At 37.3% G+C, this 24722-nt stretch overlaps 1 protein-coding gene across 1 annotated transcript in view; it reads left to right on the top strand.

Moving 5' to 3' along the window:
• MMS22L (MMS22 like, DNA repair protein) overlaps nt 1-24722 on the top strand; it is a 124898-nt gene that overhangs the window by 75912 nt on the left and 24264 nt on the right. The window contains exons 15-19 of the mRNA XM_024551746.4: nt 11374-11567; nt 15888-16038; nt 17910-18061; nt 18893-19035; nt 22463-22622. Coding sequence (XP_024407514.2) covers nt 11374-11567; nt 15888-16038; nt 17910-18061; nt 18893-19035; nt 22463-22622 — 800 coding nt within the window. The remainder of the gene's footprint in view (nt 1-11373; nt 11568-15887; nt 16039-17909; nt 18062-18892; nt 19036-22462; nt 22623-24722) is intronic.

Raw genomic sequence — 24722 nt, 5'->3', positions numbered from 1 at the left:
AAGCAACAGAACTGATTAAAATTTATGGAGAATAAATATGATACTAAACATAAAATGTCTTAGTACTTGCTTGATATAGGTGTTTGAAGTAGCTTTTCTTCAAATGACTCTTACCTTTGCAATTCATTTGTCCTAAAACAAGTCTAGAATATCTGATGTTGTAGGTGGTTCCTAGGAGGCTCAAAACATAGCTATTTTGTGTTAAGCCTGCCTTTGCCTGTTGCGAATACTACTGCTTGGTCATACTTTTAATGAAGAAAAGTATTTGCTTCCCGCCTCCTCATGTGTGATTCCCTTTATGTGTGAATTTACTCAGGTTTATATCTTTTCTTCCATCTTTTAAACTCGAATTTCGACATGGTACTTAGTATATATGGGTAACCATGACAAAATGTAGTGGCATAAAACATTGCAAAAGCAACTCTTCATTATACTCATGGATTCTGTGGGTCAGGAATTTGGAAAACCAAGACAGCTCTTCTATCTGGTACCATGTCTGAGGCATCAACTAAGATGATTCTGTCTGGGGGTAATTCGCAAGGCTGGGGACTGTACCAACTAAAGGTAGAGAATCCAGTTCCTAAGTGACTTCTTCACGAACACGTCTAGTGTTTGAGCTAGAGTGGCTGAAGGACAGTTGACTCAAGTGCTACCTAGGGCCTTTCCAAAGTGTGTTCTCAGGGTAATTGTACTTTATACACAGCATTTCAGGTCTCTAAGACCGAGTTTTCCCAGCAAACGAGGCAGAAGCTTCATGGTCTTCTATCACCAAGCCTTGGAGTCATATAGAGTCATGTTGGTCCAAGCACTCAGAAATCTAGATCTGAGAAATGGCAAAGAATTTGTGGGCATGTTTTAAAACTACACCAGTATTCAATAAATGATGGAATAGTTGCAGGGGGTGGGGGGAGAGAGAGAAGGAGGAGGAGGAGGAGGAGGAGGCGGAGAAAAATTTAAGATTGTGAAGTTTGTTTAGTCTCACAGTAATTGTTGGCTCCAGTGTTGCTAAATTGGGTAGATTGGTGATCTCTTTTCCAAAATGAAGGCAATTTGTATAAATACTATTGCCCATGTTGCAGATAAATATATTGTGATTTACTTTTTTAGCCACCAAACCCTAAGGTTTTTTCTCATCTCCTTTTTAGTTGTATGTGAATTCTATACTTAACTTGTTTTAGGTAAGATCCAGTGTATGTATGTTTGCTCAATTACAGTTAAAGAGGAAGTGAACCCAGAAGACCAGCTTGACAACCTGAGTATTTTCTCTAAGGTGGGAGACTTCTTACAGAGGTGATCTTACCTCTGAGTGCCTCTGACATCAAGGACAAAGGTCCTGAATCAAAACTCGGGATCTTTTCCACATGATACTCTGCTAGCAGGCAAAGTCGGAAACTGACTACTTTTATATGGAGACCATTTCTTATGCCCACATACTTGCTCTTAAATTTGGAGTTTGAGTTCATGGAAATGAGGGCCCTGACTGAATATGAGCAGTACAAGGTCATGTCACATTACACCTTTGGAAACGAGTTTTCATGGACAGGTGGACAAGTTTCTTGTTTTTTCAGAAATCCCTGTTATAACATTCATCTTCCTATAGTATCTTATAGTTGTAATGTCAACGGACTTCAACCAAGCCTAAATGTGGTCTTTACCCTCAACCATTTTCTTGAAGGCATCTTGAGATGTTTTAAGACTTCAGTCTTAATTCTAGCATGATAATGCTTCTTTGGTTCTTTGTATTAAGTTCAGGACTGTTACTTGTTGATTATAGGTAAAACTGTTTCCCCAGACACCAAATAAATGGCAGAAACAGAGGCAATGGCAAAATAAACTTAATCCTCTTAGAAAAATACAGTATAGCACCCTTTTGCCAAGAGCATTTGCACTACTTTGTGCCCTAATGCTAAGTTGGTCTGTTAGGCTTGCTTTTATTAGATGAGGGCATAAGATAGCGTGCAAGCATTGGCAAAACGTATCTATTAATAGTATGTTGTAATGAGTAGTTACATGTATTTTTATATGTACCATGTCACACATGCATATACTTGCCAGGTTGGGTTTTTTAATGAAACATTTCAAAGGCAAATAGCATTGTAACATTAGCCCGGTGCAGTTACACAGTGTTTGAATGAGGTAGTCCTTGTAAGCTCTAGGTTATATTGGGAATAAACTGTTGGGAAGATACATGTTAGGTATGTAAGTTGGTTTTGTCTGTGTTGATTCTCTTTACCTGAAAGGATTGTTTCTTTGTAGCTCTAACTTTTTAGATGGCAGGGCCCTCCTTGACCTGGTCCCCATCAATAGTTTAGTTTCCTTTTCCATCATTCTGCCCTTTGACCTTTCATCTTCAGGTAATACTAAATTGTTTGTGAGTCCCCTCACACACCACGTAATTTATGTCACTGTGGTTTACTCATGTAATTCCAACTTTCTGAAACTTTTAAAAATTATTTTTCAGTTAGTTAACACAACTTCCATAACCTGGTAATGGCATGTTTATTCCAAGAAGCCTTCATCAAACTCCCCAGTTGATCGAAATGGTCTTTTTTTTGTCCATTATAATACTCCATGCATACCTCTGTCTCAGCACTTACTTGTTCATTCTTTGTGAGCAAGGACCGTATTTGATAGCATCTGCCACAGTCCCACAAATGAGCTGAGCTACCCTGCGGGGTGATTCCTGAGTCAGAATGTACTCTCGGACTCTAGGTCCAGGTTTCCAAAAACTTACTGGATTTTGTTACTCAAATTTTCTGTTTTCAAATCAAATTATACTCTCTTTCTGTAGTAATTAACTGTTACTCCTAACTTTGTTTCCCTCCCCCAAAACTTAGCCAAAACAGTTAACACAAACTGTTTCTTTTTCTTTCATAAAATGCCAAATAATTACTGTTAGCTTTTTTTCCTTGGTAAAGTAGCTTAAGTTACACGTTAGCTCATACCTAATTGTTTACAAAAGCCTCATAATTGGTTTCTCCTGTCTCTAGTCAGTTTTTACCCTAACTCAGCGATTTTCAGCTGGTGTGCCACAAGAAGTTTTAAAACATGCAATACCTGACTATTTAGTCAGGGTCGCTGACCTTTTTTTTTTACCTTTGGTTGTCAATAAAAAATTGACAGCAGCCAACACAACAATGGCCATTTGGTATGAATGAATCAAAGTTATATAATATTTTTGTTAGATCAGCAAAAAATATATTTTTTGATATGCTGCATAATTTTAGTAATTAGTTTACGTATGCCATGAGTGAAAAAGGTTGAAAATCACTGCCCTAACTTGGTCTCTTTGCCATTACTGGATAAATGCTTCCCAGAACACTGCTCCACTATACCATTTCTCACTTCAGAATCCTTCAGTGGTCCTTACTACCTTCAGAATGAAGTCCTGAATTTTTCTTTCCCACAGCAGAAACTGCCGTAATCATTTTTTGTGTCTCTGGCATCGTACAGAATGGCTGGCACTGAGTAACTTCTTGTGAAGTGAATTGAGGAAAGTGTGACAACAAATGGGGACCAGTTGTCTATCTTTAAATATATTGCCTTATAATGTTACTATAAAAACTCTCCATTACAGTCAGAGTGATTACTTTTTCTTCCCTTCCCCAAACACCTTGCTCTTTTATATATTACTTTTGAGATGTAAATTGTGTTACTCTTCTGCTTTTGTGGCTTGTTACCAAATTAGATTTTACCCAGAGTCCTTACTATAGCTTGCAAGATGCTACATGATCTGGAACCCAGCTACCTCTGAATTCATTTGCCCTTAATTTTAGTAATTCCTTCCTTCCGTGACCCGTGGTGCTTCAGCCAACTGGCCTCCTGACTGTTGTCCCTGAGTCTGTGAAACCACCAGCCTTGGCATCACTGCATTCGCTGTTACTTCTCCCTGGAATGCTCTCCCTCCATACAGCTTTGTGGTTCCCTCCCTTACTAATTTAGTCTTTGCTTCAATGTTGCAGAAGGCATCTCCGGCTCATCCTAGGTGAAATATTAACTCCCATCACTCATTACCCCCCATGTTGATTTCCCTACATAAAGCTTACCACAATCTGAGATGTTAAATATCTATATTTAATTATGTCTGTTGTTGAATATAAGCTCAGAAGGGCAGAGACTTTGTCTGTTCTGATAACTTTGATCCCTGCTGCCCAGAACATTTGTAGTCCGTATTGAATTAGAAAGTGAATGGATTTTATATGCCCTTGTGCTTTTACTTTTCTCCTTGTCAGCTATTCGGTCCTTAACGTGACCTTCGAGAATTATGCACAGTCCCATTTTCCTCTGCTGCCCTCAGTGGCCATTCTTCTATGAATTGGTGTAGAACTTGTACTTTGTTTTACACTTTTGCCTACAGAGTAGAGGAATGGGTCTCAGCCCTCTAGTACAGAATTACATAGGGTGTTGCTACTCCTTGGGATGCATGGGCTACTAGTTGCATGAATTAAATAGGACATATTTAATAAATGAAGTATTTACTGTTGACCCCCAAATAAGAGACTGTTTATTGAGAATATATGTGTAAACCCTATTCGAAGTATTTTAGCTTAATTAATTTACTTCTGTAGGTACTATTATTATTACCATTTTAGAGACAAGAAAAGCCAGGAAACTTGAAGTGTGGTCCCTGGGTTAGCAGCATCTACCTAATATAAATGTAGTCTCTCGGGCCCCTCCCCAGACCTACTGAATCAGAATTTTAAAACAAGTAATACGCTTTGGCCCCAAACTTGAAGATGCAGTAAGATCTTTAGTGAGGCAGGACATTTGTATTTTTAAGTGCTCTATAGATGATTTTGATGGTAGTCAAGATTGAGGACTATTGAGATAGGTCCCTGTTGGTGGTGGACCATAAAATACAGTTAAATATCACTGGAAAACTTAAGTGATGGAGGCCCATGATCTTCTTAAATATAAGACTAATAGAATAATAAGGATAATTCCTAAAAGTAATCACCTTTTATTGACATGTTTTCATACTATGCCATATTTTTTGGGATGGGGCAAACAACCTAATTTTAAGTGTTTCACTAGTATTCTCTAAAACCATAATGCAGCTTTGCTACAAGCATGCTTGGTTTGCTGGGCTTAACACTGGATTCCTGGTTTGTTCTCTTTCTTCAGTCTTGCTAATTAATTTAATCGTAGACCACAGGAAAAATTTAAATGATCATGTCATTGACCTTTGGAATCCTTTAGAATAGTCTACACTCCCCAGAAGTGTTCAGCTTCTAATGTGTGCATATCTGGCCTGCCACCTGGGATTGGATGTTACACTATTTGTAATTACCTTCATGAGGATCTTAGCGTAGGAATGAATAGATACAGCAGTGTGACAATTAAAACATGCATCATTTATTTAAGTAGTAACATGGTATTTGAGAGAGTGGTAGCATAGTTGCATGGTAGCTAGATTTGACTGCCTGGGTTCAAATTCTGGTTGTGCTGCTTACTAACAGTATGAACCAGTCAAATTATTTATGCTCTTTTACTTAGATCCTTTGTCTATAAAATAGGGATAATAATAGTACCTATAGGATTAAACTAATTATAAAGGTCAGTGATGTAGAATAGGGCTGGCACATCTGTTCTCAACAAACAATCTTAGATTCTTTGGCCAACAATAATAATTGTTCCATTTATTGAATGTTTTTTATTAATAATTCTTGTGATGGATAAGGAAACGGCCCTGCAACCAGTAGCTAACAGAGTAGGATTTGTACCCAGGTATGCCTGTCTCCAAAGCAGTAATACCTTACTGCACCTATGAACCTGGGTATCAGGATTTAGGAGCAGTAACAATGTGACTGAAATGCATATTATCTTGCCTTATAGTCTGTAAATTGTTTTTACCTATAGGACGTTATTTGATACTTTAGCAGCTCCTGGAGGATTTTTCCCATTTAACATATGAAAAGCAAGTCTCAGGAGTTTTCCAGGGTCCCGAGTTAGTCTTCTGTTTCTTAGACAAGTGTTCATTTGAACACTTTTCCTCACAGCTTGTGGAACCCTTGTATTCCTTAATGGTGCATTATGTTTGCCTGAAAGCACCATTGCTAGTGCTGTGCTCTTTATTCGTCACAGTCTTTGATCATCAAAATGGCCAATGAACTTCTTGCCTTGATCTCACATATCCACTCAGTCATCCTCACCCACTCACTCCCTGCCCCACATAGCACAGGTGCATTGAGGCATCTAGTACAGGGAGGCGTTGCAGGGTGTGCCCAGGCTGCTCCTTGCTGGTCTGGTTTCCACTTACCGCCTTTTCCTGGTAACTTGGGTGTGCACAGAATTGGGAGTCAGGACTCAAGCTACCATTATCTCATAGCCTTGCAGAAGTTTCTTAATACCTGGAGGCTATATTTTTCTCATTTTTTGAAAACAGGATTGACTTGGATGATTTATAGGGTAACCTCCAGCTTTAAATCTTCGTGTATTTTTTGTAGTAATGTCATTACTTTGGTGGTTATATTCTTTCTGGGCAGTAAAGCAGATTATAGGCCTGTTTTACAAAGGTAAGAAGAATTACAATAGAGTTCAAAGTATATAAGGTTTTTTTAGAGAGTTTAGCTGAAACTAAGAATGGTCATAGAATATCTGGATTCCCATCCAATTTTATTTTAGTTAGCTCAATCAGATACTTGTAGTAATTACTAATAATGGTCTAGAACAACTTTTTAACTTAAACCTTCCCATTCTGTTTTTTACTAATACCAATTGAAGAGAGTTGCCAGGTTTGAAGTGGCACTAAAAAAGAAATTCAGTTACTAATTGTTGTCATTTCCTTACTTTCTCTTAGCTCTTGTCAGTCACATTTATTGTGTTATGCTTTTTCTGTGTGGTAAATGTTCCATCAATAAACAACCGTTCTTTAAATTTTTGAGCCATAATATATCAGAAGTGTTATTGCATAGACAACTGTGATTACGAGGAAAGTGATGTATAGGGTACCAACCTTGTTCCATCATTGTCAGTAACAGGAAAAACAAGAACATACAAAGATTAGAAGTAAGCCCTGGCCAGGTGGCTCAGATAGTTGGAGCATTGACTTTTATACCAAAAGGTTGCGGGTTCAATTTCCGTCAGGACACATACCCAGGATGTGGGTTCAATCCCAGTTGGGGAGCATATGGGAGGCATCCAATTGATGTTTCTTTCTCACATCGCTGTCTGTCTCTCTCTTCACACCCCCTTTTTCTCTTTCTCTAAAAGCAATGAAAAAATGCCCTCAGGTGAGGATAAAAAAAGAAGTAAAACCTAGATATAGTAATCCAGTACGTGTTTCCAGAAGCCTGCCCAAGTTGTTAGGGAGGAACGCATCTCAGAGACTGGCTGGCAGGTTGCAGCTGGCAGGTAGAGGTTTTAGTGCCTCTCACACAGCAGATACCTCCATGCATTTGTGTGTCTGTAGGGGTAAAGAGGTAGGGAGTGAGAAAGAGAAGCAAAATGTGTGAAATCTCTAGAAGTAGTGGGAAGATAAAACGGTAAAACAAATATTGGAGAGAGGCAAAACAGCAGTCAGATGGAGGAATCAGGAACTTAGTGAGGTAAGCCAAAGAGCGCAGGGTAGCAGAGCTAAAACAGCAGCATTTGACGACCTGGGTCATCACATATGTGCAGGTGTGGGTGTTACATGGTCTAATGATAGGTTTCTAAACACTTTCGAGGATGTTATTTCATACAGTCTTAACGATACAGCTGTGATGGGCGTAGCAAATGATTTCCTCCTCTTATCACACAAAAACTGGGAGGTTACTTTCTGTTTTTTAAGGCCACACAGCTCCAAGTAGCTTTACTAATAACCAGATAGCTGTGTTATGCAACATTTTACTTCTTTTGCCTCAATTTCTTCATTTATGAATTTGAATAATAATAATTGTACATACTTCATAGGGTGAGAAATAATGCTTATAAAATACTTAGCATGGTGTTTGGCACATGGTAAATAACAATAAATGCTTAATGTTGCTTTTATTTCTAGCATGTGAGCTGCAATTTGAATAATGACATTCAGAAAATTTTATTTTTTACTATGCTATATTGCATCTTTTAGAATGTAAGTGGACTGGTTATGCATGTATATTTCCAATGTGTGTATTTCCAAAATGGTTTTAATCTGCATTAAGTTTGTCTTTATTCAGAACATTTACCAAGTATTGGGAGATTCTACATTACTTGTGACATTTCTTTCTGTTGTTTTTTGGGGGGAGGGGGTGGATTTAATCTTCGTTGTATTTTTTTTCCATTACCATTTTGTCCCCTTATACCCCCTCCCACCAGCAATCACCACACTGTTGTCCATGAGTCCTTTTTCCTTTTTGCTCAGTCCCCCTACTCCCTAACCCGCCCCCCCCTGACTAGCTGTCATCTGCTTTCCATCTGAGTCTTTTTGGTTTTGATCCAGAATCACATTTTACCTTTTGTGCTTTTATATTTTTACTTATATGTATGTATTAAGTTTTACTTTTATAATTTTCTACTGTTTGTAGAAGAATGTAGAAAATAGTTTGTGAAATAGCCATGACATCTAGAACTGTGTTAGATCCTTTATAAATTTATATATGTTTTGTGTTTTCTTTTATAATGTTACCGCTAGTGACAGAGCTTCTCTCAATATTTTCATTTTCGCCAGTGTGCCTTCAGTAGGTGTGCAGTCACATCTAATGCAATAAGTTTCTTCTTCTGTAGTCTCTCTGTAGTTAGCGTTTTGACGCAGAAAATGTGATTTAAAAAATTGCCTATGACTGCATGGGGTGTTGCTAACTATTTTGCCTATAGTGCAGAAATTCGATTCTTCCCTCAGACCCACATTACAGTAAATCCTTGGCATTTCCTGCATTTGCCTCTCTCTGATATCTTCATGTTTACAGAAATTACTATAAGGTCTTAAACAACTTTGTTTTGTGTTATGATAACAGATTATTATTCTTATTCAGAATGATAGTGCTTTGAACATACAAGCCGTTGAGCAGAAAGTATTTTCCATATTCCCGGGATATATAGCTTCTTTTCAAACCAAAATGCTAAGTGGACTGCACATTTCCAAAGCAAGTCTGTTTTTGGGTCAGGGTCTTATACTTAAGAGGAACTTGTGTTTGCTGTGTTAACTTTTACCTTGGAGAGTATAATTGCTAGCACTAACTTTCTCCCTAGGGGTTTGCTTTTTTCAGACCTCTGAATCAGATCCCTGGTACCTAAACATTGTGTTCTGGAGAGGTCAAAAATGGTTCAGCTTTCTTTGCCTTTTTAAATGCATTTCTCTTGGTATCTCTACCTATAGGTTTTTCTAATACAGACTTCTGGTTTTGCTCCTGGTTCTTCACAGGGCAAAGCTACATGTGGCTTTTCCAGCTTCTTTCCTTCAGCTTGGTGGAATTTCTTCAACCCAAGTAGGGACAGAAGAAAATTTATCAGTGTTTAAAGAGTGTGTGTGAGCACACGCACATGTGTCATAATGCGTAAGAGTGTGTGTCCTAGTGTGTAAGGGAAAACTATAGGCTCCAGAGTCAGATTTATGTTCAGGTTTCAGGGCCAGCCCTTCTTAGCTGTGTGCCCTTTAGGTACATTATTTTACTTTCTTGTTATCAGCTTTACCATCCATGAAGAGGATTAATGATACCTATCTCATAGAATTGTTCTGATTTTTTACTTAAAAGAATTTCTAGCACATAAAAAGTGATCAGAAATGATAGCCCTTCCTAGGGATTAGGATTTAGATACTAAAGAAAAGTATATTTATTTAGAAACGGTAGGCAAAACCCATCCTATCCAAGTACAATATGTTATTTATTATCCCTTGAAACCAACACTTCGAAAAAGCTATAAATGGGCTGTGTGCAAAGGGTGGTATTATTTTACTTGGGTTCTGGTATGTTGAAAAGTACTCATGAACTTTGCTATGTTGATGCACACAGTTGAGTTAGTTGCCAAATAGATTTTAGTGGTTTTGTATTCATCTTACTCAAAGCTAAAGGACCTGAAATAGTTCTCTAGTCACTAGTTCAAGTAGAAAGCATCTCAGGCTTACACAGAGAACATAGCAGATACTTGGTTAGCTCTTATGAGAACTGCTCACTATTATATTCTTTCCCCAGGCATTTCTACACTTTTTTTCAGTGCTTGAAGTAATATTAAATAATATTCAAGAATTTCAGAGTAAAGGGTCATAGAATCCAAATGTTACATAATTGATACTTACAATATTTACTTACGTGTAGTTACGTGAAAAGTCTAAGATGTGGTCTTGCAACCAGTTTGGTATTTTTATGGAATTGCTGTAGGTACATGTACTAGTTAATTCTAGGTTTTGTATAGTTTTTTCACGTCTCCACTTCCCCTAGATAAACTGATTTAAAACATGAGGCATGTTGGAATTAATGTCATATGTCTTTCTTTTCTCAAAGTGGAATGGAATACTACTGCTATCAGGAAATCTTCTGTAGCTCTATTGGTTATTTTTCACTGCTTTTCTTTTTAATTGTAGACAGAAAATCTAAGGATGGTATCCATGCATTTGTATATACTCTCAATTGATATGGCGCCATTATAAACAGAAACAGGGATAATATCATGGTTATATATTTACTTTTAAATAATCATATATTATTAATTGCTGGGCATATTGCATAAATGCCTTCTATGCCAGACCATTATGAAATCTCTTAGTGTTTCCTTCTCATATTCCTATAAAGGTCTAGCTATGTCTAAATTTTCAATTGAAATAAGCAAAAAAAAAAAAAAGGTGAGCAAATGATGAATGAAGATTTGAGACTATTGAATTCATGTTTACTATTTTATGGAAAATAACTTTTTGTTTACTGTTGTGTGCTATGCGGAAATGACTGTGAATCTTTTTTGGACCAAGGAGCTAAAATTGTTTCTGTCACAGTTTTGTATACCAGTACAAGGCCTGTCTTGTCTTTTCTAAACAAGGAAAATATTTTATTTTAAAATACCACACGTAAGCCAGATATACTTACTTTCCTCTTGGTACATCTGTATCCTAAAGAGAAAATGGTTTCAAAAATTGTTTCCATGTCTAGATTGTAAGTAAAAGCACTTGTCATAGTGAGTTGCAAAATGCAGACCTTCATTCTGAAGCTGCCTGTTTCTCATTTAAATCTGACATATTAAAAAGCACATAATTAATGGTTGACATTAGTAATTAACATTAACTTTATGGTGCTTAATATGCCATCTTTCATCCATCAAATAACCAACCAGGAATGCATAATGTCTTAGCATAAAGGTTTTAATTATATAAAATGGTCCTTCAGTTTTCATATGGTATAAATGTTAAAAGCCAAAAATGTATTTAAGGGAGATTTTTGTAAGCATTTGTTGGGTATTAGCTATGTTTTAATTTCTTTTTAGGAATATGCATCAACAATTGTGTCAGGAACTTCAAAAGGAAAAGGTGGACCTGGTTGTGCAGTCTTCATTATCGGCTAAAGAGCGCCACCTTGCTGCGGTTGCCAGTGCACTTTGGAAACATTTCTTTTCATTTTTGAAGAGTCAGAGAATGTCACCCACAGTGCCTTTCTCACAACTTGCGGATGCCGCTGCAGGTCAGCTTTGTAATTTGCTAATTAGTTTCTCATTTTTCAAGCTCTGTCAGTTTTTTCTTCTGTTGGTTTGGTAACAAGCTCTTATTTTATAGCAGTATAATAAATATTTTGACAACTAGGAAGATGAACAGAATTACGTATTTTTAAATTAGGATCCTTTGGCTTGTCTATAATATTTCTCTTAATAAAGGTAAAAGTTAAATGATCGTTTGCTAAAAATAAAAGATAATTTTAAAACTATTGAATGTACATAAACTTGTCTTATGCATGCAATATTTGAATAGTAAAGTAGCATTTGATTTCTTCGAGTCCAACTTGCTTATTTTCAGATTATACATGTAGGTATCTCAGTATAAGATGAAGTTACTTGTATAAAGAGCAAAGGAATATAGCAAGAGTTTCACTTCAACACCAAGCAGGTGAAGTCAGAGTGACATCAAATATATAGAATGTTACTGTTCTGAATTCTACTAAGTTCTACTTTAGGTTGTAATTTTTACTTAGTTTGATTATTAGCCTAACGACATGCCCTTAGGCATTAAGGGACTCTGAATCACATGACATTGTAAGCAAGTATTTGAATATATGTGCATATATGCAGTTTTCTGAGAAGAGGTTCTTATCTGTTTCAAGGGATACTTTGCCCAAAATATGTTAACAAGTACTAGAACAGGCAGAGATCAATATGGTGACTACATATCTTTAAATGCAATTTATATGAAGGTATTTAATGTATTTAATTGTAGTGCTTTAAGAATTCTAAGACCTAAACCAAGGTGTATTTTACCCTGTGTGAATACGGAAAACTGAGCTAAACGCACCACACAAATGACCGAAAGATACAAAGGTCCTGAATTCTGGTAGCACTCCCACAATTAAAACATAAACCATGACAGATAGAAATGTTGTGACAGGGCAACTGTTTTCCAACTGCTGTAATGTCTATGAAAACAAATACTGATATTCAATCAGTATATTCAAAGCAGTCATTAGTAGCGGATATGACTTATCTTTCTTCCATTCATCATCCCAGTGAACATAAATGCTCTCACATGGTTAGTCAGTGCTGTCCTAGGTACTGAAAGTAAGTGGTATGTAAATAGAAACCAAGATATGTGCGGGTTTGGAATATGTTTTAATGTTAAGATAGGTTAGGAGAGAAAATTTTCCTGCATTAAAGAAATAGTCAATGAATGCCCACTTTGATGGCCAGGAAGAAAAAAGGACTGTAACTTTTTTTTTCATGTATAAGCTATGTGTTCTCATAGAGCTTATAGTCTAGTAGGGGGCAGAGAACAATAAATACATAGGTAATGTGTAATTTATTATATGGTAATATGTGCTGTGGAGAAAAATAAAATATAGAAGGAGAGGAGGGTTAGGGAAAGCCAGAGGCAGGTTGGAATTTTAAAGAGTAGTCAGGAAGACCTGAGTCAGAACCATTTGAGTGAACCTAGTGGAGGAGAGAGACCCACGCTGTGCACAAGTCCAGAGACATGAGCATGTCTGCTGTGACTGAGGCACTGCAGGGAAGCCATAAAAGCTGTGTAGCATACGAAAGGGAGAGAGTAGTCAGAGATGTGATCAGGAGCTGTAATGGAAGCTAGTTTGTGTTCTGCCTTGTGCGCAGTTGTGAAGTCTCTCACTTTTACTCTGAGATTGGAAGCTGTTGGAAAGTTATGAGCAGACGAGTGATAGGATCCCTCTGGCTGCTTGACTGAGAGTAGTCTATAGGAAGGCGAGGGGAGCATCAGGGAGACCAGTTGGGGAGCGGTTGCAACACCACAGAAATGACCAGCTTGGGCTGGGGTAGTAGCAGCAGAGGTGGTGAGAAGCGGTCGGATTTCCAATTCGAAGGTGGAGCTGACAGAATTTTCAAAGCAGGTATGAAATGGTAAGCAAAATAGGAAAAAGAGAGCTTCCTGTTTGCTGAGACGAGGAAGAGTGTGGTAGGAGCAGATTTTACGAAGGGAAACTAGGACTTTGATATTGGACACTACTGAAAACTATTGATGTATATAAATAGTCTTTAAAACTGTGAACTGGTTGAGATCACCAATGGAGTAAATATTGGTGAAAACAGAAGATTGAGGACAAGGCTGTAGGATAGCCCATGTTCAGATCTGTAGAGTAAAGAGTAACCAAGAAAGGAAACTACAGAAGGCATGCTGGTGAGCTAAGAGAACACCAAGGAAGTGTGGAGCCCTGGAAATCACATGACAGCATTTCAAGGAAGAAGCAAGCAACAGCCCAGATGCTACTAATGGGTCAATTAAGATGAGGCCTGGGAACTGGCCCTTGGATTTCACAAGAGGGAGGTCACTGGTGATCTTGAAGCGTAGTTTTGCTGTAATGGTAGAGGCAAAGGCCTGAATGAAGAGCATTCGAGAGAAGATGTGAAAAGAGGGATTGCGGACTGCATAGTAGATAAATCTTTTTGAATAGCACTGTTTATGAGTAGAAAAATGGGGATAATAGCTCGGGGGGGGAAGTAGAGTCAGAGATTTTTAAATAGCGTGAGAGAAATTTCAGCATATTTATAATTCTGACAGGAATGTTCTGGAGTGAGGGAAAATTGACGAAGCAAGGGCGTCACTTGTTTTTCAGTGCCCAGGAGAAACGGGATCCCATAGAGGCCGTGGCCTCAAATCATCGCTCATAACGGAAGAGAAGGCAGAGTAAATGGGTCCCGGTGGAGACTGCTGGGTAGTTGGGGTGGGAGCTTGTGGTCGTTCTCTTCTAAAGTTGCTCAGTTTTCTGTGAAGAAGTAACTAAGGGTACTTGCTGGAAGTGCAGATGGGGAGGAGGTGCTGGCTGATGACAGAGAGAGGACAGAAGATTTGCAACTGCCCTCTAGGAGAACAAAAAACCGAATGGACTGGAGAAATGTAGGGATGCAAGGCAGCTCTAAGGGCCACTTAAAGTTTGTAGTCATAAATTTAAAGTGAGAATAGGTGGCATGGTTGCTCACCAGCCATTTGTACTGGTGTGGATACATTTAGGGAGAAAAGCAAGAGTTGGAATTAAACAGATGGTGTTTTTTCCCAGATAAGTACAATGAATCAAGTGAAAGGCAAGGGAGTTGATGTTCTACACAAGGGAGTGTAATGATGGGCCATGCAATCAAGCAGCCTAAAAAGGGAAAGGAAAGCACAAAGACAGTGTGGGGCAGGAAGAAGTTTGTAGGAAAATTGTAGGTCCTGGCAGAATCAAAGAATTGTTGGAGTTGGGGACCTGTAAGAGGAGAGTTGGGAAGCTAGTTTGGTGCCAGGAAGTAGGGTCCTCAAAGTTGAAATGACGGAGAGAGCGTACTTACTCTTAATGGGGAGGTCTCGGTATCACTGTGGGAGTGATGAGTTGAAGTGGAGTGGAAGATAGATTCATTAGAGGACAGGATTTGAAGAAACCGAAAGGCCGGGATATTGGGAAAAAAACTCATCACAGATTCTGACGAATGCTGATAGAGTATGTGAGTGAGCTACAATCTTTGGGGAATGTGAGTGGATGAACTAGGAAGCAGTAGGTGAATGGAACAAGGAAAGCTAGTGGATTGTATAATCTGGTGACATGAGAACTAAAGCCAGAGGTTTTGGGACGAAGGAAGGGAGAAAGGCCTAGAAGCAGCAATGTGAACCAAGGAATGAACTCACTCTGTCTGTAGGACAAGCTGTATGAGAGATGTGACAGAATAAACAGCCGTCATTTGAGAGAGCCGTGTGGAGGCAGTGCTTAATAAGGAATTTATTGACAAACATAAATTAATATAGTACAAATTAAGTTGGGGAATTCCCAGCAAATCACAAAACAAAGCATATTTGTTTAACATGGTTAACGAGTAGCTTGTAGGCTTAGTGGGTTCTGAAGGCAGTGGAGTGTCCTAGAGTCGTTGTAGGAGACCAGGGTTTAATAGAATAGAATGTGCAGTGTCTAAAATGAGGGTGAACTCTCCCTCTGTGGCAGGCGGCAAATAAATTAGTCTGATGGGAGAAGAGCAGATGCCAGAGATCGTTTTTAAAATGGGCTTGTGAGTGAGCAAGTGGCATTGGAAACATGAGGTTCAGAATTTGCAGTTTGCGGGAGCCGTTAGAGACGAGTATCAGTAATGCTGAGGGATTGTCCTGGGCCCGTCCTTGGAGACCTCCATGGTTGCCACGGAAATTTCTTTGACAATATGAATTGAGTTCAGCCTTAGCTTTTCTGTTTCTAAATGTGACATTGTATTATGTAGGACTCACTTTTTAATACCTATTGATATAATTTTGGGAGGGGAAAAAGTTTTTAACAATTTTTCATCATAAGTTTTTCTCCTTTTAAATCTAGATTTTACTTTGCTAGCAGTGGACATGCCCAGCACAGCCCCATCAGAGCTTCAGCCTCGGCCAGTGGAAACCACGATACAGTTTTTTGGGTGGGATGACATCACCTGTCCCCAAGTTGTAGCAAGATATTTAAGTCATCTTCTCCAAAACAGGTACGTGACTTTACTTCAGGTACGCACATTAATGTGAACCATGATAGATCAGTATACTAGGAAAGTAAAAATTTTTACAAATAAAAACTGATCTTTACTACATATACTCTGATTTTGGCAGTTTCCAGCTTTTAGATTTATCGGCATTTTGACAGCAGTAGTAGGAAAACCAGCTTATGTTTCATGGCCTGCTTTTTTAAAAACATGTTTCTGCTTAAGCCCTTTTTCAAAACTGTTTTTGTAGTACTGCCTCATTCCTACCCTGAAATGACCTTTCCACACTCACCATCAGGAAAGAAATCATACATTAATAGTGCTGAATGTATGATACACTGGTATGTTATTAAAGTTTTAGATTTAATGATAGCTTTCCTTTTAACAGCTAAATTTTCAAATATTTGACTCTCAACTTGGGCGATCATTAACCAGACAGTTACCACCCCCAACGCTGGTTTCCTTATCTATAAGCACCGCCTGCCACATTACAGGAGAGATCTACGGAACCACAAGGGGGAAAATGTACAGTAAATAAAGTTAAAATAGAAGTAGTATAATCAGGAAGATTAGAATAAGAATATTAAGATGAGGGAAAAGAATAAATATACCCACGTAAGAGACGAGTGTAGTTCTTGTCCAGGCTGCCAGTCAGTGAAAACGGAGAGTGTGCGGTGCCGAGTGTTCTCAGGAGGAAGTTCATCAAACGGAGTCTTGAGGCCATTTCTCACTGGCTTTCAGTTGCAAAGCAGGAAGTTCAGCTTCAATTGGATTACTTTTTAGGATCCTTATATCTTGAGAATTCTGTAATAACAACAAACATTTCTTTATTAAATACTCTTGCTGAAATTATCTGAAATTATTTTAGTTTTAAAGTAAAATTAGTTTGTTGGTAAAAGGTGAAAAAACTGAAATGCAGAGATAGATGTTAAATAGTTTGGGGAACACCATGTAGACAGATAATAAATGACCAGCCTGAGTTCTTCTGTATTGCGTATTCTTTTTATGACAACTTGTATTCAAAGCATTTTAAAGCAGTGTTTCTAGAATTATGATTTATCTGTATTTTAAAAATTTGTGACTTTACATAACAGTTGATAGTTAGCTTAAGCCCATCCTCATTCTTTCTGTGGACACTTATAAAATGATTGGAAATCAAATTAGCCAGGCCTTGGGCTTTGTAGAAATATATATATATTTTTAAATTTCTGTCAGATCTTATTTTGGAATTCTGCCTGTGTGGTGGGGGCGCAGGAAGGAAGGGACAGGATTGATAGACCCACAGAGAAACACATCTTGTTTTTAACTTTTTCTTACCTCTGTGGTCATCACTGCTTCTCTGTTTACTTACTCTAAAGGCCTCTGTTTTTAGTCTACTTCGCATTTCCTTCATTATTGTCACAACTAACTAGTTATAAGCCCCTTCCTTTCTTTCCCCCTTTTAACCATATTATTTTTACGTGTTTCCCTTGGCATAAACCCAACACATATGCCATCAGCAGAAAATTAAAAGTTAGAACATAGAACACTACAAGTGAAAACAAGAGTACAAGGTGGGGCAACAGTAGGTTCACAGTTGTGAGTATGTGAAACAGAGTTTATTATTAATTCATTAATTATGGTGTTATTTTCCATACGAACAAATGTAAACCCACTTTCGCCCTATCCTGTATTTGGCTAAAATGTCCTTATTGTATGTCTCTGTGGTGTTCAGTTTCAGCGTTGCGTGTCTGCATTAGTTGTGTTTGTCTGTAAAATAAGGGAAGACCGACAAGTGGGGAATGCTGGAATGTTTTTCTTTATTTCTAAACATCTATACTCAGGGAACTTGTTGGATTTTATTTTTGTTTTTAATATCTATCGACTTATTTTTACAGCACGTTATGTGAAGCACTTTCTTATTCAGGCTGTGTATCTTTTCAAGCCTTAACTATAAGATCATGGATCCGTTGCATTTTGCAAATGTATATAAAAAACCTCAGTTTACCTGATGATTTATTAATTGAAATAAACCCTGAACAGGCAGTTGGTAAGTATCCGCAGGCATTTTGCTTTCTAAATAGCAAAATATGTTTAAACTTTTCTTTTTTGTTACATAAATTAAAAGATAAAAAATATATTTGCAATTAGCTATAAATATAAACAAACTCATTTCCTTTTGTAATCTATTTCTCTCTTGATGTTTTCCTGTTTCTATAATAATAAATTCCTCTCATTTATAGATAAAAGAACTTGTTTCCTTCAAAGCCAGAAAAAAAAAAAACTTGCTCTCGAATGACAACCATCTTTTTATCTTGAAGCAAGTGATCACAAAAAAAAAGTGGAAATATGAAGTAAATAACCAGATATCACACTGTGAAAACCAGAAAAGAAAAATACCCAATTATGAATAATTCTCTCCCATTTTGTTAGATATTTTGCCTTTCTTTTGCTTTACTATTAGTCACCTAGTGATAACTTGTACTTTTTTAATGTCCTCATTCAGTTCTGGTCGCCTGCAGGGCGCACCTTTTCCTCTAGCGGCTCTTTATGGCCATTTACGAACTGCGCACCGGCCAGACTAAAAAACTGCTCTGGGGCTACTTTGATGTGTTAGTGCATCAGTTAGCTTTAGAGGAATAACCAGGAATACCGTCCGGGGCAGTGTTGTTCCAACAAGTACATCCTTGTCTTTAAATAAAATCTTTCCTTAGTGAGAGAAACTTAATTCAAACTTTATAATTATGTGGAAATTTGAGTTTTAAAGGAAAGCATGTCATAAATGAAGAATGCTATGTTTCCTGCTCTCTCATTCATATGTGTATAAAATATAAGTTTATATAATAAACATTCCATAAATATTGTTATTTTATTTTAACAGAAAGAGAGTACATGGAACAGTTGGCCGAACTGACAAGGTTGCTGTTTAAACTCTCAGAAATAAAGAATATTTTCTCAAAGGCTCAAGTTGAATATTTACCCATCCCAGAAGATCCTAAAAAAGCACTTGTTCAATTTCTTGAGGTATTTTTCCTTTATTAATATAATTGTACAGATCAGTCACAATCATATTTAAAAACTTGAAATGTTAGTGATATTTTTCTATAAAAGGAGTTCTTTTAAGTCAAATCATATAATTAGGTGCCTAATATTTTGAAATTCTGGAGGAATAAGAATGTGAGTCTAAGGTGTAGTGTAATTCACTCCTAAAGACAGAAGAATTATTTTAATGAAAAATAAGAGTAAAAAATGCTACATAAAAGCCTTACATTAAAGCTGACCTAAATGGTAGGAATATCCTGTTGAAATTGTTGGATAACAATATTATTCAGGTACTTGGGAACTAAATTTTCTTGTATATGGTCCATAATACTTCCAACTTAATGTTTACTATCCTATAATAATCAAGTATAAGTTTTACAGTAAAAATTTAATCTCTTCAGCATAAACATCAACTATTTCATTATGATAGTGTGATTGGAGCTTTAAAATGCAATCCATTTGTTTTGTCCGTATAATAAATAGTTCTGTCACAGGAGAAACTTGGTTCTTGTTGCCAACGCAGTAAAGAATTACAGGTCAGCGAGTCTAATAGCGTGCAAGCAAAGTTTGTTTATGCCAAGTTCTAATAGGAAAGCAAAAGCAAGAATAGCCAGAGACCTGCTGGCTAAGGGTCCCCTGTGTGGCAAGAGAGCCAAGAGGGTGAAGAAGCAAAGGAGCAAGTCCTTTGTTCTGAGGACTAATGTAGTTGGTGGAGTGGGGGTGAAGAAGTTACACATTGATTGACGGGTAAAGGTGGTGCCAGCTTTCCAGGAGAGACATGACTACCCAAAACAAAGGTATGCATGTCTTGCTCTAGACTCTATTTGTTCATTTTGCATACGTGACCGGGGGCAGGCAATTAACCCAATTTGTTTTATGGGTTTTTCTTTGAGCACTGTAGACCCCTCTCCCTCTCCCCTCCAGGCCTTGGGATGAATACTTAGTCTTAAGTTTTTCCTTTTCCCAGCTAGTGGAGGTGATACACACAGACTTTCAAGGGCTCTCCTACCCCCCCCCCCAACCCTGCCCCACCCCACACTATCATAATTTACCTGTGACCTGTGTTTTTCGGAATGCCCGGACCAGGCTCAGGATTGCTGGGTTAGCAGGTGAGCTTTAACTTTTAGCCTCCTGTATTAAGTTCTTTGTTAGATTGCAATGGTGAGGACCCTGCCTTTATTTCCTCTCTGGATGCTTATTCTACTGTAACAGTTCCATTCAACATCTATTTTCAATCATTGATATTACAGGAACTTATTTTATGTGGTAGTGTTTGCTTTACAGCCTAGTTGAGGTCATTAATGTGTTTGGATTTGCATTTTTCTGAGCTATTCAGAGTAAAAGTCAGTTTATTTTCCCACAGAGTGGTTGGTATTAACTTCAGTGAAAATAATTACAACCTGTACGCTCTTTTCATAAATGTGAAATCTTTCATTGGTTTCCATTCAGTTAAAGTACAGTTGTACAACAATTACAGATGGTATATAAGTCCTAAACATATTTAGTAATAGTGCATGCAGATATAAAATAAACATTTTTGTCGAGTCTTTTAGTTAGTTCTTTATTGGCTCTCAACCTGTAATTAATTGAACACCTATGCTAGGAACTGCCCTGGACCAGAAAGGGAGGTAGAAGCCATGGATTCCACTGATCATTTTGTTTTTGTTTTTGTTTTATTTATCTTTTATTTTATTTGTTTATTGTTGTTCAAGTACAGTTGTCTTAATTTCCCTCCCACTATCCCCCCTGCCCTACCCATCCCCACCTCCTACCCTCGATCCTACCCCCCTTTGACTTTGTCCATGAGTCCTTTATCCATGTTCCTTGATGACCCTTCCCCCTTCTCCCCGTTATCCCCTCTCACCTCCCCTCTGGTTACTGTGAGTTTGTTCTTTATTTCAATGTCTCTGGTTATATCTTGCTTGTTTTGTTGATTAGGTTTCACTTATAGGTGAGATCATATGGTATTGGTCTTTCACCGCCTGGCTTATTTCACTTAGCATAATGATTTGAAAAGCTCTTTTAATTTAATCCAGACCATATTAATTATTCTTTCATCAACCAGTAAACAGTAAATAATAGTTGTGTGCTAAATGCTAGGTAGTACTATGCTAGAATTTCTTAGTAATTTGAAAAACCAAAAGGAGTAGTCCTTGATCTTAAAGAACTTTTCTTGTCTGAGAATACAGAATATACACAAAGGTTAAAAATAATATAAGAAGTATATGCTAAGTGCCAATTAGTTGATAGATCAATCAGTAGATTAAGAACTCAGAGAATCTTGGTGTAAGAAGTTTGAATTTTATCCTGTGAACAGTGTGAAGACCTTATAAATTTTAAGTAGGTCTGATTTGATTAAGTGACTTTTCAGGAAAATTAACAACAATATTACCATCTGTCCCTCCAGCTCTGTGAATGACATCATCATGACCTTTTACTTCCTTTTCTCCAAGTGTAACATCCTCCCAGGGTCTCACTTCATTCCTTGTCCACCTGAATTACGCCCTTGGGGGCCTCACTTCATCTACCTGACTAACATCCCTCACAGTCTTCCATCCTTTGTCCTTTGGTCACACCTGCAAACCCTCAACCTTGGTTTGATGCAGCCACTTCCTTTCTCTTCTTCGTCTTTTCTGCTGAGAACTGCAGTAGAAAAATCTCGTAACTTATATATTGGGACCATTGTGTCCAGTTTAGGTCATTGAAATCCACCGTAAGTTCCCAATAATGGCTTGAAAACTAGTACTCTTCTAAAACCTTCTAACCCATCTCTAGTCAGTCTTCTCTTGATTCTTTTTCTGACTTCTCACCTCTTGCTTTTTTTCACCCTCCCTCAACTTACTCTTTCATTTGTTTCCTTTCCTCTTATATCTTCCCTCTTCACATCTCTACTGCCTCATCTACATTTCACTCCACCTCTTCCAATTTTTTTGTCTCTTTGTGCCTCATCTTATTTTCTTCTGAGGAAGCTGTGCTGGCATCTAATGGCTCATAAAGAAAATTCTGGGGGAAAAAATTCATATCTCAAACCTTGAACTTTATATAGAAGCCTTAATGTAGGAATTTGGAGATTTTTAATACCCAATTTTATACTAGGGTGTTTAGAAGTCTCCATGTGGTTTGGTTATAAGATTCTTTTACTTCTTTTTACTAATATTTTGTTGAGTCAGATCTTAAATGAATAATTATTGATGAATTATTTTTATAATTCTTATGTTAACCTTTATTTTAATTATAAAAAATGATAATTCTTTTTTGTTGCATTTTAATTGCCGTGCCTGTTTATTGGAAAGTTAAGGATAAAGGCAGAAATGTAAAGTGTGTGTGTAGAAAGAGAAATTATCTTTATTTTCAAAGTCTGTATTGTATAAAACTTGGAAACCTAAATCACGTTTTTCCTTATTTATAGGCTGTTGGTAAAACTTACGAGAATCTGCAGGAACTTTCTGATAAATCTGCCATGGTTACAAAGTCCTTAGAATACCTTGGTGAAATATTAAAATATATAAAACCTTATTTGGGAAAAAATGTTTCCAGTGCAGGGCTGCATCTGACGTATAGGATGATGGGTACGTATTCCTGACATTATTAAAACTTCATGAGGTTGAGTCTGTGATATCATGATGGATAGGGATATACTAATACACTATTCTCCAGTCCTAAGAATAATCTGAAAGACAGTGATTTAGCTTAAAAATAATTCATGTTGGCTTTCAAGTGTATCTCTGTCTTGCCCCACCTCCCTTCAGAACCTTTCTTGTTATGTTTGTGGTAATAGTAAAACTAATTATGATCATTATATAAAATATGCCAACATCAGTTTGCTATCAATAGGCTATTGTAAATCACTCACATTGTGAACACCTGGATAGTTAAAATGGACATTCCTTTTAATACTTACCTGTGTTTTGTTAGAATCTGAAATGTCAGAAAACATCACTTCTTTCTATTTTTATAGTTTGCTCTATATGAAGGAGGTCAGGAAAGAATTTATTACAGCACTAAAGATATTTATGCTTCACGTCCTGATTCTCGCAACACTCTGTTTTCTTCTTCCAAAAAGAACCCTTTTTCTGTGCCTGTTCTATAACGGTAGAGTTCATCTTTAGAAAGTCACTAATTTGAATTCCTTTGTTCACTAAAATCATGTTGCTAACCAAAAATAGGAACTGGATGAAAGAAAATGCGACGGGTTTCCTTAGAAGTTTTTATACAGAATTTAAGATTTTTAAAAAATTTCTCTATGGCCAAAATCTTACATCTCTTTCCTTTGATCTTATAAACATATGCATAAACCTGACTCGGGCTGTCTGAGACCTTTTATCTTTGTTGTCAAAGATGAAGGAGAATTTGAAAATGTATAGATGTGGATGATTTAGAATATAGTGAAAGCTGTAGTGGCAATTCAGTCTTAATTTCAGAGAAACATATCAGTGAAAATTTATCATAAATTTAACACAGAAAAATGTAGATAAATAAGCATTTCAGTATTTATGCTTATAATTTATAAGTCTGCCAAGCTCAGTGTATGATTTCACGGTATGTCTTTATTTTACAGAATATATGATAGTCTTATCAGGAACTACAGAATCATTTTTGGATTGGTGATAGATATGTGGACCCACGGCAAAAGTCTCCTTATGGAAAACTGAGGGCCTTGTTTGTTTTGTTACATGATTGTTTTCTATTTATTGGCAAGTAGACCGGTACTCTTTCCTTTTGTCTAGATCTCAGAGACTGGGAATACAGTATACTGCTACAGTGTCACCCATTTAATTTATCAGCTCTTAGGAACAGATAACTGGCTGTCTTCTACACATAAAGTATTTAGAACAAAATGGAGAAAGAGCAAGTATAAACTCGAGAGTTCAACCCTGTTTGAAGCATGCAGGGTTGGGATATATTCCCTTGAAAGAGAGAGAGTTCCTAACTGGGCACCCACTACTGTTAACTTGCACGGTGCAAAATTTAATGAAATCACACTTCAGATTAAGGCTTCTGAGAAAGCAGGATAGAGCTATCAGTGATTTCTTCCAATTTCCTCCTCTTTGTATCTTGGGTTTTTTTGTTTTGTTTTGTTTGGGGGGTTTTTTGGTTTTGCTCACTCATTATATTTTTTACTTTTCTATTTCCATGCCTTTCCTTTTGATCATCCTCTAGCTGCGGTCATTCTTCCCCTTTGGACTTTGTAACTGAAATTCTACCCTGGTCCTTTCCGTGCCCTGCCCAAGTGTCCCAGCTTTCCCGCACTCCTTGTGAACTTGACCTCCCTGCTTGTGTTTTATCTGTCCTCTTTTGACATTTTTCATAGCTTGCCATTTATTATAATTATTTGTGTACTTAGCATGCCCCTACTTCTCATGGTATTGGCCATATTTTTTGAACTTTTTATTCCCAACATCATGTTGTATCTTGAACAAATAAGAACATTCTCTCTCTCTCTCTCTCTCTCTCTCTCTCTCTCTCTCTCTCTCCTCTCTCCTCTCTCCCTCCCTCCCTCCCTCCCTCCCTCCCTCCCTCCCTCCCTCCATGTGTGTGAGTATGTGTGTGTCAGGCACTGGATTGGGAACTGGGGATGTATCCATTAAAGAGCTTCTCCAATATAGGAGATGGCATATTTCTGGAACTTAATAATTTTATGAACCTAGCTAATAGTATGTAATATATTT

The sequence above is a fragment of the Desmodus rotundus genome, chromosome 11, assembly GCF_022682495.2.
Source record: "Desmodus rotundus isolate HL8 chromosome 11, HLdesRot8A.1, whole genome shotgun sequence".
NCBI classification, from domain to species: Eukaryota; Metazoa; Chordata; class Mammalia; order Chiroptera; family Phyllostomidae; genus Desmodus; species Desmodus rotundus.
Note: the sequence above shows the minus strand (reverse complement) of the source record. Positions and strands in the feature narration are given on the sequence as shown.